This window comes from Aedes albopictus, chromosome 3 (assembly GCF_035046485.1).
Source record: "Aedes albopictus strain Foshan chromosome 3, AalbF5, whole genome shotgun sequence".
NCBI classification, from domain to species: domain Eukaryota; kingdom Metazoa; phylum Arthropoda; class Insecta; order Diptera; family Culicidae; genus Aedes; species Aedes albopictus.
Window position 1 is genome coordinate 406,942,656 of NC_085138.1, and position 14,586 is coordinate 406,957,241.

At 43.2% G+C, this 14,586-nt stretch overlaps 1 protein-coding gene across 1 annotated transcript in view; it reads right to left on the reverse strand.

Moving 5' to 3' along the window:
- Positions 1 to 581: 581 nt before the first annotated feature.
- The window catches only part of LOC109403726 (sodium-dependent transporter bedraggled), a 358,384-nt gene continuing 344,379 nt past the window's right edge, over positions 582 to 14,586 (reverse strand). Inside the window, exons 6-9 of the mRNA XM_062856205.1 lie at positions 13,538 to 13,821; positions 13,205 to 13,473; positions 1,183 to 1,900; positions 582 to 1,097 (exon numbers count right to left, since the gene is read on the reverse strand). Of these exons, the coding sequence (XP_062712189.1) occupies positions 1,291 to 1,900; positions 13,205 to 13,473; positions 13,538 to 13,821 (1,163 nt within the window). The 3' untranslated portion in view covers positions 582 to 1,097; positions 1,183 to 1,290. The remainder of the gene's footprint in view (positions 1,098 to 1,182; positions 1,901 to 13,204; positions 13,474 to 13,537; positions 13,822 to 14,586) is intronic.

A 14,586-nucleotide genomic window follows, 5' to 3' on the forward strand; every position in this document is an offset into this window, starting at 1 on the left:
TTATATATTCATGTGCAAAGCAATGTGTGAAAATTTCGAGATGATCGAAATATTTGTCAAACTTTGGCGATTTTTCAAAGTTTTATATAGAAACAAGTTTTCAAACTTCAAATGCCTTTTTCTCAATTCCTACTTTTTACAAATGGGACTGTTATGCGAGTTGGGGCAGTACAGGTCTTCATCAATAGATGCCTGCGGTGCGGTACCTATATAATTCGTGCATAGTGGCTCCACAATTGGATCTCCAACGTGGAGCTCCATCGTCGTTGTCACCAAATACCAAATGACAGAAATTCAAAAGCAAAATTAAAGATGGATCGGTCAAACTATGTACGCTCTATGAAGAGGTGGAAAAGAAATCTGCAAACAAGTTTGAGACTGGAACTCAGCATGACATCGTACCTACTTCAGAAACGGGCTCAACAAAGAAGTCGATGGAAATTTGATCTGGTATCAATGGTGGTCACGTTGACCCTTTGCACCACCCTGAATGCACAGGACGACTGAAAGCCAGTAAACGTTGATATGTATTACCGCCACTCGGAAAACATGGACTTCTCTCAAATTAACAATTGAACCAACTTGTACACTTTCTATCAGTTATTTGTGTGTTTGTGCTCATTATTACAAAATCGGTATCCTACCGGACGGGGTCAAGTTTAAATTACATCGCTTACGTTTCTATAATCAATCATCATTTCATCGTTAATAAATCTCATCCCAACGGTTTCCGCTGCGCGTAAAGAAAACTTAACACTAAACTTAAATATCTAGGTATATGCATCTAATAATGTTTTTTGTTTCACGACTATTCTCTAAATCTACAAATTCGCGTGTGAAGTGGAAGCGAAGACTTTTTGTTTCATTCCCTAGTGCCTGCAAATAAGTTAAACTGAGTAGTCAAACGTTAAAAATAAGGTGATGTGTGTGTGTGTGTGTGTTTTTGTTTAGGAGAAATTGCGCGCGTCCACGTGTTTGACCGCGCAACAACGCCAACTAGATCAAGTTCTTCTAACGTTATAATACCTGAAGCGTATTCTGGTCTCCTAGCAGTAGGTAGTACAATACAAATTCTGGAGCGCACTCTAGTAGCAGTACTGCCGTGTGCAGCATAGTTGTCCCATGTTCTATGGGAATCCCTATTAACATGGGACAACTATGCTGCACACGGCAGAGTAGCACGTAGAGTTTTATCGCGATAATGAAGACCGAAACATGCTGGTTCAAAACCACGACAAAACTAAGAATCTCGCATAAGGCGTTTTTCGGGGAATCTTCCTCAAGTTTATCTTATATCACAGAATCATTACCAATCCGGTGTCGTTCATTGTTGGCATTCCGGCCGTAATCGCAGTCGTCGTCATCATCAACGGCCAGAGTTATAATGCTGGAGTCGCCAATGGGGGCAGCTCCGAGAACCAGGTTCTCCACCGAACCGCCGGCTGAGTGTCTTCGGTTGAGGGAGTTCCGAACCACCAGGTCAACGTTGCCGTACCCTATGGCGGAGGACGATGCCGCCGCGGCCACTGCGAACGAAGGCGTCCGGTTCAGCGGGGTTGGTGGTGAAGGATCGTCAGCCGGATTAGATTGGCTGGTCACCGGACGAAGAATCTGCAGGACATCGTTGGCTGTGAGATTCTGCTGTTGATGTGGGCCGTTGGCATTCGTCAGCGATCGGTGTCGACGACGTCCGCTAAGGGTTTCGCTATTGTACAGGACCCGAGGACCCATTTCGAGTCCGGTCGGCGGAAGGGAAACAGTGTTGCCAGGTTGTAGCGCGATGCTCGTCAGAATGGTTGAGTAGTCCGGAGGAGGGAGTTCATCTCCTCCGGCCGGATTGGCGGAACTCTGCACGGGAATGGCAGCCCGCTGGCGGTTGCCGCTGGATTCGCCGATGATTCTGGAATATTTGGGAAAAGATGAGAGCTTATTGGCATGGTAAGACTGAATAACGCGTAATATAGACCCGATTGAGTAATGCTTAGCCTCTTCGCAGCAACTTCTATCTCTACCTCGTCTAGGGTTACCAGACGTACTCTTTTTAGAGTACATGTACTCTTTTTCAGCTAAAAATTGGACGTACTATTCTTTTTGGTAAAATGGGCCCAATTGTACTCTTTTTTGAAAAATTACATTTTTCGGATGAAATATACATATCAATCAAAATAACCTTACAAGTAGTAAAAAACAGTATCCTACAAATTAGAATCACTGAACGATAGGTCTTATCTGCAGAAGAAAGGCTATCTTTATTTTCCTTTTCTTCCATCGAAATCACATTAATTCATTCAGATTATGATTAAAACTGTCGTTAATTAATTTGTTTTGTAAAAATGGCTTCACTTTGACGTGCAATAATCGGAAGGGTAAATAATAACGAAAGTACACTAAATCCTTTTTTTACACGACTTTTTTATACGCGATTTTATTTTGCACGATTTTTTTACGCGATTTTCTCTAAGTTACGCGACTTTTTTTTACGCGATTTTGGTTATTTGCGGAGGGCAAATCGCGTAAAAAAAGATTTCCCTTTGATTTTTTTTACGTGATTTCACGAAGTTACGCGAACTTTTTTTGCGCGGACGCATCCATCGCGTAAAAAAGGATTTAGTGTATTTCGTTTCTGTAATATGTTAGCTTTTGAAAGCAGGCTCAATTTTTTAAACTGTCTTGAACGAAGCAGTGAGTTACATTTTCCATTGAGTTCTTGGAAGAAGTTTAAAATAAGCATTAACGAGATTTAAACCCTTCCGAAGAAAGAACTCACATTTTGCGAGTTTGTCGGGATTGGGATTCGATCCTAGGTCTTCGGCCTAAGTGTCACATGTTTTAACCTTCACACTAGGTCCGTTTCACAAAAAAATTAAAAAAAAAAATTCTTACGGAACTAATTGCACGAAATCCATCTACGGAAGAACGAAAAAATTGATAGTTCTCGCTAATTCTTAACAAAAGGAATTTGAAACAAATCACTAACACACAAATATTTATATTGGTCAATAGTTGACATGAATACTGAAAAAAATGTGAGATTAGAAACTGCTGTAATAACTATCCTGTAATGTATTAAGTAGACACTAGCGTGGTTCAAAAAATCGTTTTTGTTCCACACCGCTCATTCGATTTCTAACCAGATTATATGCCTTCTCACAAAATTTGAGCTCATTTGGTTGAAAATTGAGACTGCACAAGCCCGTCAAAGTTTGTATGGGAATTACTATGGGAAAACGATGTTTTTCATTCAATCAACCGTAGAATTTCCCCAAGTGCCCTAGTGGGTTAGTCGACCCTTGGTAATCCTAGGCTACTCTATCATCTACAACTTTGCCGAAGACCGCATTCAAATCGGACGCCTCATTAATTAGTTACCGATTTTTATCCAGAATCGAAATCTTTACTCATGATAGTTAAACTTTCGGTAGGCATCACTGCATTCTGCAGTGGAACATAGTAGCCATGATTTCAGTGTGCTATCTTTTGCGCCATATGCAGCAATGTTGCCTGCTGGGAAGCTGGAGGATCATAGCTAAAGTTTGTCCAGTTGGATACAAATCGATAACTAATTAATGAGGCGTCCGAATTGAATGTGGTCTTCGGCAAAGTTGTAGATGATAGAGTAGCCTAGGATTACCAAGGGTCGACTAACCCACTAGGGCACTTGGGGAAATTCTACGGTTGATTGAATGAAAAACATCGTTTTCCCATAGTAATTCCCATACAAACTTTGACGGGCTTGTGCAGTCTCAATTTTCAACCAAATGAGCTCAAATTTTGTGAGAAGGCATATAATCTGGTTAGGAATCGAATGAGCGGTGTGGAGCAAAAACGATTTTTTGAACCACGCTAGTAGACACAACTTAATACAACAAGTTTTTCACTTCGTTAGAAAATTTACCTACCTTTATGTGTCAAGTATGGTTTACAGAATTTAAATATTAAAAACTTCAAGAGTGTCAAACAGTATTTAATCGAAAAAAAATAGAAAGAAATCAATACTTACTCGATTACTGTACTCTTTTGTACTCTTTTATCAGAATTCTTAAATGTACTCTTTTCATGTGTGAACAATATGGTAACCCTAACCTCGTCGTGATACCGGACGGGATGATCGGATAACCAACCCTCGTAGGAGGTCGATGGCTGACAGGGAAGTAGAGAAAGATTCTCAGCATCTGTTCCCCAACCGGTCGTAAAAATATTATAGCAATTAGCTTATACCGATACCGTTTATAGCAAAGAGAAACGCCAAACCATGTGTCAAACTGTCTTGTTTATTATAAAGTAAATCTAAATTTCTTGCAGATGAGGTGTACTGCCGTGAATCGCAAGTCAGTCCCATATGTAAAAAGTAGGCATTGAGAAAATGGCCTCTGAAGTTTTCAAATTCGATTTCTATGTGAAACTCTAAAAAATCGCCATGAACTGAAAACTTCTGCGATCATCATGCAACTTTCACACATTGCTTCAAACATGAAAACGTAACAGTGAAAAATATAAAACTGGCTAAAACAATGTTAGGTTTTGTACTGGAGGGTACACTAGTTCGTAATGGGACTGACTTGCGATTACATTTCCTTATGGGACAATCTGACTTGGTGTTGTTTTTCAATTTTACTGAACAAACTATATATTTTTATTCATGCAGCCGAAAGATCATCCAAAGAAAGATCGAAAACGGCCATTAACTCATTTTTGCCCAAAATGCAGATGGGACTGACTTGCGATTCACGGCAGTGTACTGCCCATAACTGCATAACAGTCACATTCGACAAAAGTAGGCATTGGAGAAAATTGAGCTCAAAGTTTGCAACTTGCACTAGTATGGAAAAGGATCTAAATTTCAAAAAATTGCCAAAAATTCAAAGTTAATTACTTCGCAATGAAATATTCTACAACTCTTCTTGTATGCTGGGCGAATAGTTCAAAAAAAATATTAGAGCAAAATATGATTGATTCTACGTTATGAGGCCAGTATGTATTCCCAGTGTGACTGTTATGCGGTTACATTCGTTAATATTTGTTAATGAGACAAAACGACTTGGTATTTTTTTTTCACATTTTGTGGCACAAACTTGTTAAGTTCATTTGGATAGATGAAAGTACTGATGATTTGGAGATGAGCCCCGGTATCAACTCAATTTTATCAAAAACTGCAAATGTTACAAATATGCAGTTATGGGCAGTGTAGGTGATTCCAACTTCCGCTGAGCGAAGCGATAGTCAGTCAGGTTTCAAGCGTTAATAAATGCACATGCTGCGGAACTGAACTCGAAGTGTTTTTCTAAAATATTTACAACGGAAAGTCAGACACAGAGTTATACACTAATACTGAATATGACTAGCAACGCGAGTACGATCGTTGCTCAAGCCACGACGTCGAGATTATCATAGGAGATCTAAACGCTCAGGTAGGCAAGGAACCGACGATAAGAAAGTGCAGCGCACTTAAGGTACCGTCAAGGATACGGTATGCAGCCGAGAATACTATTGGGTACGTGGAACGGAGTCATGGAGTCATGGTTCGACGAAAGCGGATTGACAGAAGAACAACGCAGCGCAGTAATACTACAACATGGAATCCGGCAGAACGTGGAACGATATAAATCTAATCCGAAGCAGTAGATCTGCTTCTTCCGACAGAAGAAACGCAGTCTGTTAGAAGCTGAGTGAAAATGGAAACATTGACGGAAGGACGTGAACTGATTGAAATATGGAAACAGCACTTGCATAAGCACCTAAACGACGTGGCGAAGATAGATACGGGAGGGTCGAGGTAACGGAGGAATCGACTACGTCATTGAAGCAGATGACGTGAATAAATCAAATCCAACTCTGAGGGGAGCCCAGAATCAACAAAGCAACTGGTGAGGATAGTGCGCATGTTGAGAGTTACGGGCCGTTTCTTCAACTACAGCATCATCAACGTCCACTGTCCACATGAAGGGAGACCCGATGACGAGAAAGAAGCGTTCTACGCGCAGTTAGACGAAATATACGATGGTTTCTCGTCACGTGACGTGAAAATCGTTGTCGGCGACATGAACGCGCAGGTAGGAAGGGAGGAAATGTACAGACCGATATATCGAATGATAACGGCCAGCGATGCGTAAACTTTGCAGCCTCCCGTGGTATGGTTGTCCGAAGCACCTTCTTCCCCCGCAAAGATATCCACAAAGCCACCTGGAGATCACCCGACCATCAAACAGAAAACCAAATCGACCACTTTCTAATCGACGGTAAATTCTTCTCGGATATAACCAATGTCCGCACATGCCGCAGTACGAATATAGATTCGGATCACTACTTAGTCGCTGTATGCATGCGCTCAAAACTTTCGACATTTATCACCACGCGTCGAAGTCGAACGCCGCGGCTCAACATCGAGCAGCTGCGTAATGTAGAAGTGGTTCAAGACTACGCGCAGCAGCTAGCAGTGGCCCTACCAACGGAAGAGCAGCTTGGCGCAGCTACACTTGGAGATGGCTGGAGGGACATCCGATCCGCCATAGGTAGTACCTCGGCTACAGCACTAGGCTTCGCGACTCCGAATCACAGAAACGACTGGTACGACGGCGGATGTGAACAGTTGAAAAACTAGGAGTGTGTAATGTCTGAGACATAACCGCAATGTTGACGTAGGACTAATTTTTAACGCATAATAAAGAATTTGAGGCTCACAGATGAAGTAAACGTGTATCTATTCAGCAAAAATAACGGCCAGAGTAAAATCACTATATGCTAAAGACTCGAAATCTGGCGATTGTTGCTGGTAATGATGATTCCCGTATCATGACGATGATGCTGCCGAGCAATGCCTTTAAAGTTGAAGGATTCGTCATTGAAATAATCGTCATCATTGAAAATTCGAAAGCAGTTTTCTCGTACAAAGTTGAAATTTCCGCAGTGAAAATGTATTCACTGTATTGCGGCTGAAGATTGGAGTAAAGTGAACTTATTTTCACTGCAGAAATTTCAGTTTAGAATGAGAAAACTGCTTTCGAACTTTCAATGATGACGATTATGTCAATGACGAATCCTTCAACCTTAAAGCGCATTTGACAGGTATCCTACTCGATTGGAATGACATTGACAGTAAATTTGGAATTTCAAATACCAAATATACAGCGGTGTATATTTAGTATAAAAATTAAACTTTATCGATAAACTAAACTATAAAAAATTAGAATTAGTTGAATTTTTAGAAATAATTGAATAATGCTCCAAATAACTCTTTCGGAAGCTTTGGGGCCCTTAAAAGAACCATTTTGGTATAATTCATTGCCACCCATGCCGCCACCACCGATTGATCCGAAAAGAATCGAGGCTTCATTGGACAGAGGGCGGTGCCACCCGCTTGCTCATCCGTTGAAGCGGATCTTTTTTGGGATCTCGCTGCTGCTGCCGCCGACAATCCATGAAAGAATCGGGGCCCCGGCAAACGAAAAGTGACGCCAATCGAATTTTCGTTTGCCGAGGCGGATTTTTCTTTGGATGTTGCTTCCGCTGCTGCCTCCACTGCCGATGGATCCGAAAAGAATCGAGGCTTCATTGGACAGAGGGCGGTGCCACCCGCTTGCTCATCCGTTGAAGCGGATCTTTTTTGGGATCTTGCTGCCGCTCGGTGCTGTCCGTCCGCTGCTGTGTGTGCCGATGAAATGATCGAAATGAGTGTGTGCACCACTTATATAAGTTTCGTCGTGTCGCCTCACAGAACTATGCTTGATTGTGATTGGTTGGGTAAGACTGATCTCGAGCTTTTACTAATTTTCAGCTCCAGCCTCAGTCAAGGCACATCATTCAATTGAGCCCCAGCTAGGAAGCATAAATTTGTGGTGTTGTAGGTTTAAAGCTTTTACCATAGTTGATGACGTCAAACCCGACATCAACCTATCATTCACCTATTTTGATTTTAGCCACCAAACCTAACATAGACCCAATAGTTGATCGATGTTGGTCCAACAGTGGCCCAACATTCGATAAAAATTGACCCGACTTTAACCCGACATTCGACATTTTTTCAGTCTGGCGGAATCCAGAAAGAAATCAGAGGGAACAGCTTTTATACCCCTAGATTAGCAGATGCAGCTCCTCCCATTCGGCTGGCTTTCCAGAATATTTCTTTTGCATGGCCCGCCCCGCCTGCTTCAGACGCTTCAAACGATTAATCAACCCAGAAATGGAAAAAAATTTTCATTAAGCGTTAAAGTAAACAAAATATTGGATGATTTAGATCAATTTAATTCGAAAATTGTTAGAGTTAAACAATGTTTTACGGAAAATAGTTCTGATAGGGTAATGCGTTGCTGAATTCTGGGTGGAACCATTAGTGGCCGGAATTCAATCATTCATGTTTCGGGTGAACCACACTTTTCTCGATTGATGGAGTAAAATTATCTGATTTACAACTCTTGAAGAATCATTTTTTGGTGATCCTGATAAGGACCGTTTGATAAAGTAACGATTTCAGGAAGAAAATGGCATGAAACCGCCTTGCCACGCAATGCGTGTTGGTTTTCTCCGTGCTAATCCTGCAGGATGCCACCGGAAATTGGTAGGCCGCTTTCTGCCGTGGATAAGATTCATGACGCTATCAGCACGATAGCCGAGAGTCGCCGATGGGTAGTGCTCAGGTGTGGAGGTGACATCCACCCTGCTTGACTGATCCAACGAAAATGACGAAAGAAATCAGAGGGAGCAGCTTTTATGCCCTAGATTAGCAGATGAAGCTCCTCCCATTCGGCTGGCTTTTCAGTATATTTCATTTGCATGACCCGCCCCGCATGCACCAGACGCTTGAAACCGTTAATCAACCGAGAAATGAGAAAATTTCCATTTAACGAATAAAGTAATCAAAATATTGTAAGGTTAAGATCATTTTAACTCGAACAACGTTATAATTTATCGATGTTTCACGAAAAATGGTTCGGATAGGGTTGATAAATTCCGGATGGAACCATTAGTGGCCGGCATCATCATTCTTGCGGGGCCACCAAGCATTCAATCTTTCACTTTTCGGTTGCACCACACTTTTACCGATCCATGATGGAATGAAATAATTATCTGATTCACAACTCTTGATGAATAATTTTCTATGGTCCTGAAAAGAACCGATTGAATATTGGACGATTTTAGACAAAAAATGACATGAATTTATCATGCCACGCAATGCGTGTTGGATTCCTCCGTGCTGAATGCTGAACGCCGTCGAAAATTGGCCCGCCGCTTGTTGCCCTGGATGTTCCTGATGCTATCATCAATGCGCCACCGCCAATCAATCGGCGAAAGGACCGAGCCCCGAGGACAGCGACGCAACTCGCAAATTCGTATGTCGCTGATCTTTCTGTGGATTTTGCTGCCTCTGCCACCACCGCCGAGCAATCGATGAAACGTATTCTTTCCTTCGTCTGCCGCGTTAGACGGTTAGAAGGCGAATGTGCAACAGCACCCTTGCCGACAACCACCGACGCCGAGCCAACACGGCCGTCAAAGAATAATGAGCGAAAACGCAAACGAAGAAAGTGGGCAGCTCTCGTTCGATGCGTTCACCTCGAGACGACAAAGGCAAATGAGGGAAGATGCGAAGAAGCAGTAGCTTTTATATTCGACGGGAGCATCCAAAATGTGCTCCAAAATGTGCTCGATCGTGATTGGCTGGAATAAACATGGGTTCACTTTTCCCAATTTTTCAATAGTTTGTTATTGAAAAACAGCAAATATTTTTATTGGACATAATTGGTGTAAAGATTTGCAATCGATTGGTGCCAAAATTTTGAAAATTCAACAAGAAATGGCTGAGCTATTAACGCTCAAAATCTCCACTTTAAACGTAACGCGGCTGATTTCTGAAAATTTAGAATGACACCCGGTATAGAAAAGAGAGACGTAGTCCTACGTCAAAACGAGAAGAAAGCAGCATGGACGAGAATGCTGCAACACCGTACGAGAGCGAATGAGGCACGTTACAGACAGTCGCGGAACGGGCAGAACTCACTCTTCCGGATGAAGAAGCGCCAGCAGAAAGAACGAGATCGCGAAGCGATGGAAGAGCTGTACCGCGCTAAGGACACACGAAAGTTCTACGAGAAGCTGAACCGCTCGCGCAGAGGCTTTGTGCCACAAGCCGATATGTGCCGAGATAATCACGGGAATATTTTCACGAGCGAGCGTGAGGTGGTCGAGAGGTGGCGGCAGCATTACGATGAGCACCTCAATGGCGACGTTGCAAGTACCGAGGGTGGCGTGGTAACATAACTAGGAGTATGTGCGTAGGACGAAAGACTTCCGGCCCCTGACCTCCAAGAGATTGAGGAGGAGGTTGGCCGGTTGAAAAACAACAAAGCCGCTGGGGCAGATCAACTACCAAGCGAGCTTCGAAAATACAGTGGAGAAGCACTGGTGAGAGCACTACACTGGGTCATTACCAAGATTTGGGAGGAGGAAGTATTACCGGAGGAATGGATGGGAGGTATTGTGTGTCCCATCTACAAAAAGGGCGACAAGTTGGATTGCGGGAACTACCGCGCGATCACACTACTGACCGCTGCCTACAAGATACTCTCTCAAATTTTATGCCGCCGTCATCACCGATTGCAAGAGAGTTGGGTGAACGCGCTACAACGGACCACATGTTTGCCATCCGCCAGGTGTTACAGAAATGCCGCGAATACAACGTGCCCACACATCACTTGTTCATCGATTTCAAATCGGCGTATGATACAATTGAGAACAGCTATGGCAGATTATGCATATGTACTGATACGATTGATCAAGGCGACGATGGATCGAGTGATGTGCGTAGTTCGAGTATCAGGGACACTCTCGAGTCCCTTCGAATCTCGCAGAGGGTTACGACAAGGTGATGGTCTTTCGTGCTTGCTGTTCAATATTGCTTTAGAGGGTGTCGAAGACAAAGTACATGATAACAAAGGGCTCCTGGGAGGAATCACCGCGCCCGCCATCCCAAATTTATATCGACGGTGATGAAATCGAGGCGGTTGAAAAATCCGTGTACTTGGGCTCACTGATGACCGCCGAAAACGACACAATGACGGCGGAGTGCAGATCGAAGACGGGACTTGGAGAAGGCGAATTAGCCATGAGCTGCATCAGCTGCTGAGAGAGCCAACCATCGTCCATACCGCGAAAATCGGGAGGCTACGGTGGACGGGTCACGTCATCAGGATGTCGGATAGCAACCCGACTAAAATGGTTCTCGAGAGTCATCCGACCGGCACAAGAAGACATGGTGCGCAGCGAGCTAGGTGGGTCAACCAAGTGGACGACGATCTGCGGACCCTACGCAGAGTGCGGAACTGGAGACAAACAGCCATGGACCGAGTGGAATGGAGACGGCTACTATGTACAGCAGAGGCCACCCAGGCCTGATTGGTAAGGTAAGTAAGTATAGCGACGCAAAGCTCCTGGAACTGGGAGCCGACGTGCGCATTATCAGACGTACTCGTATGGGCGAGATGATCCTGGAGCCGAAGCGCGATAAGGAGCGCAAGGGCGCCGGTTATAAAAGTTTGGTGGAAGAGCTCTTTGGCGAAGGGGTAGAGGTGAGGGCTCTCACACAAATCGCCTCTAAACTTTCGCCTCTATAACTTTTGAACCAAAAGAGATAGCGATCATCTCAGCGCACGAAACGACGCGTCTTCAAATGCTCTACAAGTGTTTCTTGGGCGACTTTGATGAAAAATCGAAACTGAAAAAGTTAACGCCAGAAAATCGGTTTTTCTTGAACCACCCTAAGCTTATTCAGAAAAATACCTCTAGATCGGTAAATTTTAAAGCTACATAAAAATGTCATCGGCAAACTTGCTCAAAATTGATAGATCTACAACTTTTCCGAAGAATGTTACAGTTATTCTTGCAAATAAGTTTGCTTGTTTTCATGTATATTGAAAAGAGGGCCTTATTTTTAGGAACAACTTTTTAGAAGATCATATTTGCCTAAAAACTCATTTAAAGGCGTTGAATGCATCTTTCCTCGTAAATCTGGTTCGTGGACCACTGTGCAATGTCTTCTTGGTGGTTCCGGAAAGACGAAGGGTTTGGCGACCATAGGAATGTTGTTTAGTGGGTCAAGAGTAGTCCTGGCTTTTACTTTTGTTGTAGAAGACGGCCCTAACTCCACACTACCCGGACCTTCCTGTTCGGGTGTCTGTTGATCAGATTTCTCCCCTATGGTTTAGGAGGAAACAAAATGAGCGGAAAAGGATGAACCACGTGCTAGCTGCACTCTACGGTGAACCCAGCATCAAAAAGGTGGTCAAAGCCGGAAGGATACGGTGGGCAGGCCATGTTACAAGAATACCGAACAACAACCCTTCAAAGTAGGTGTTCTCTACAATGATGATGATGATCCGTTAGGTAAAATGAGTACCGTAATCCGGGGTCAAATTGATCACTTTAAAACAACTTTTGCGGATAACATCAGTAGTAATTCAAATATTGCCAAAAGAGTTTCTGTAAAAACAGTACCCAGTGGATCTCCATGGAACCATGTGACAGAATTTTGTTCAACAAATTTAAACTTTAAGTTAAATAACTCCAAAAATCAAAAAAATTGAAATGCCACTTTGGGGCGAAATTGATCAGTATACAAATAAGCATCGGTTGAAAAGGAAAATTTTCTTCTCCGCTTAATTTTGCTCTTCTAAAACCGAATATGTAACGCGTTTAAAATCTTACAACTAGTGAATTTAATACTTAAAATGCAAGATTAAATTTTGAAATTTCCCCTTAAACGCCTAAAGGTAGGCAATTTCATTTGAAATAAATGATGTCTATCACAATAAATGACTATTTAATCATATAATAAACTTTTTTTAACTATGCCTTGTTCTGTTTAGCTACATAACTTCCCAACCAAGGCTCCACAAAAATGTTAAAACAGAGAATTTACGGGAAGTCCTATTAGCAATCGATTGTTTAGTAGCAATGATTTCAGCTAAATGAGAAATACATTGCAAATTCCTTAAAAAATAAGGCAAAACTAACTTTTTTCTAAAAAATAAAAGTCTACGCTCATCTCTAGACATCTACGAACCAGATGACGTAAATAGTTTAAGATCATTACGACGCTTAAGAGTTCCTAATATGGAATTACAATGTAGTATCCGAATGATCAATTTCACCCCGCTGATCAATTTGACCCCCGTTTACGGTATAAGTGGGGCTTTGAATGGTTGTTTGGTCTTACCTTCGAACGCTACGCCGGATGCTGTTGCGCAACATTTTGGCGATCCTGGCTCCGGTGGCCGTGGTGTACGACGGAGGTGGCGTGTACTTGGGCGGTGCATCGTCCTGCGGCGGTCTCGATTCCAGTGAAATCATAGTCGATCCGGAATTGATGGTCCGCACCGGAAGGGGCGGCGCCGGTCGTCGGGTATACTGCAGCCGGCTGCTATTGCCGATATTGGACGTTCCGTCCTGCGATCCCATGGAAGGACGCAGCAAACGGTCGAATCGCTGAAATAGGAGGCGTAAACATGAATTTGATGAACATTACAAAAATAAAGAAGCTCCAGCTTACATCCAGAATATCCGGTGGTCCCTTGCTCAGGTAGCGGTAGATCTGCACGACCGTAACCACCGGGACCAACAGTAGGAAAGCGACCTGGATGAACCCTCCGATCTGGCGAGCCCACAGCGGCCAGTATCCTCCGTGCTTCCAGTTGAACAGCGAGTTCGAGTTGGAAACCCTGTACTCCATGATGCACAAGAAGATCATCCCGATCGGCAGCAGGAAGTTCCACGCGAACGCAATGAATGCGGACAGCGTTTGTCCGAGGCGAAGATCGTTCACCAGCAGGTCACCTGGATGAAGATTCCAGTTAGATTTTGTTTGACATGAATCCTGCATAACCTCATATAATGAACCATGTGATTGTCCTTTGGGACTATAGACGAGTGTACCGATGAACTGAATTCATCGCGGTCCGAGAATTTTGACACTACAGCGGGGTCGCTTCCAATCAGAAGTGAAAGATTTCCAATCAGAATTGAACAATTCTGATTAGGAACGACCCCGCTGTAGTGTCAAAATTCTCGGACCACGATGAATTCAGTTCATCGGTGCACTCGTCTATTGTTCAATTCTGATTAGAAAATGGTGCACTTCTGATTGGAAGCGGCCCCGCTCTAGAGTCAAAATTCTCGGACCGCGATGAATTTGGCTCATCGGTGGATAAGTCCATCTATGGACGGAACTATCTATTGGTGAACCGAACTCACTCGGACCAATAATTTTGACACTAGAATAACCATTCTGATTGGCTCTAGTGTAAAAATGCTCGGACTGTGTGAATTCTTCTGTTCATCGGTGTATAAGTTCATTTTTCAGACTTGATGAACTTCATGTTCATCGGTGTACTCTTATGGAGTTATCCACCGATGAACCGAATTCATCGCGGTTCGAGAATTTTGACACTAGAGCGGGGTGTGTTCCAATCAGAATCGTCCAATTCTGATTGGAAACGGCCCCGCTCTAGTGTCAAAATTCTCGGACAGCGACGAATTAGGTTCATCGGTGGATAAGTCCATGGACTTATCCACCAATGAACAAAATTTACTCGGTCCGAT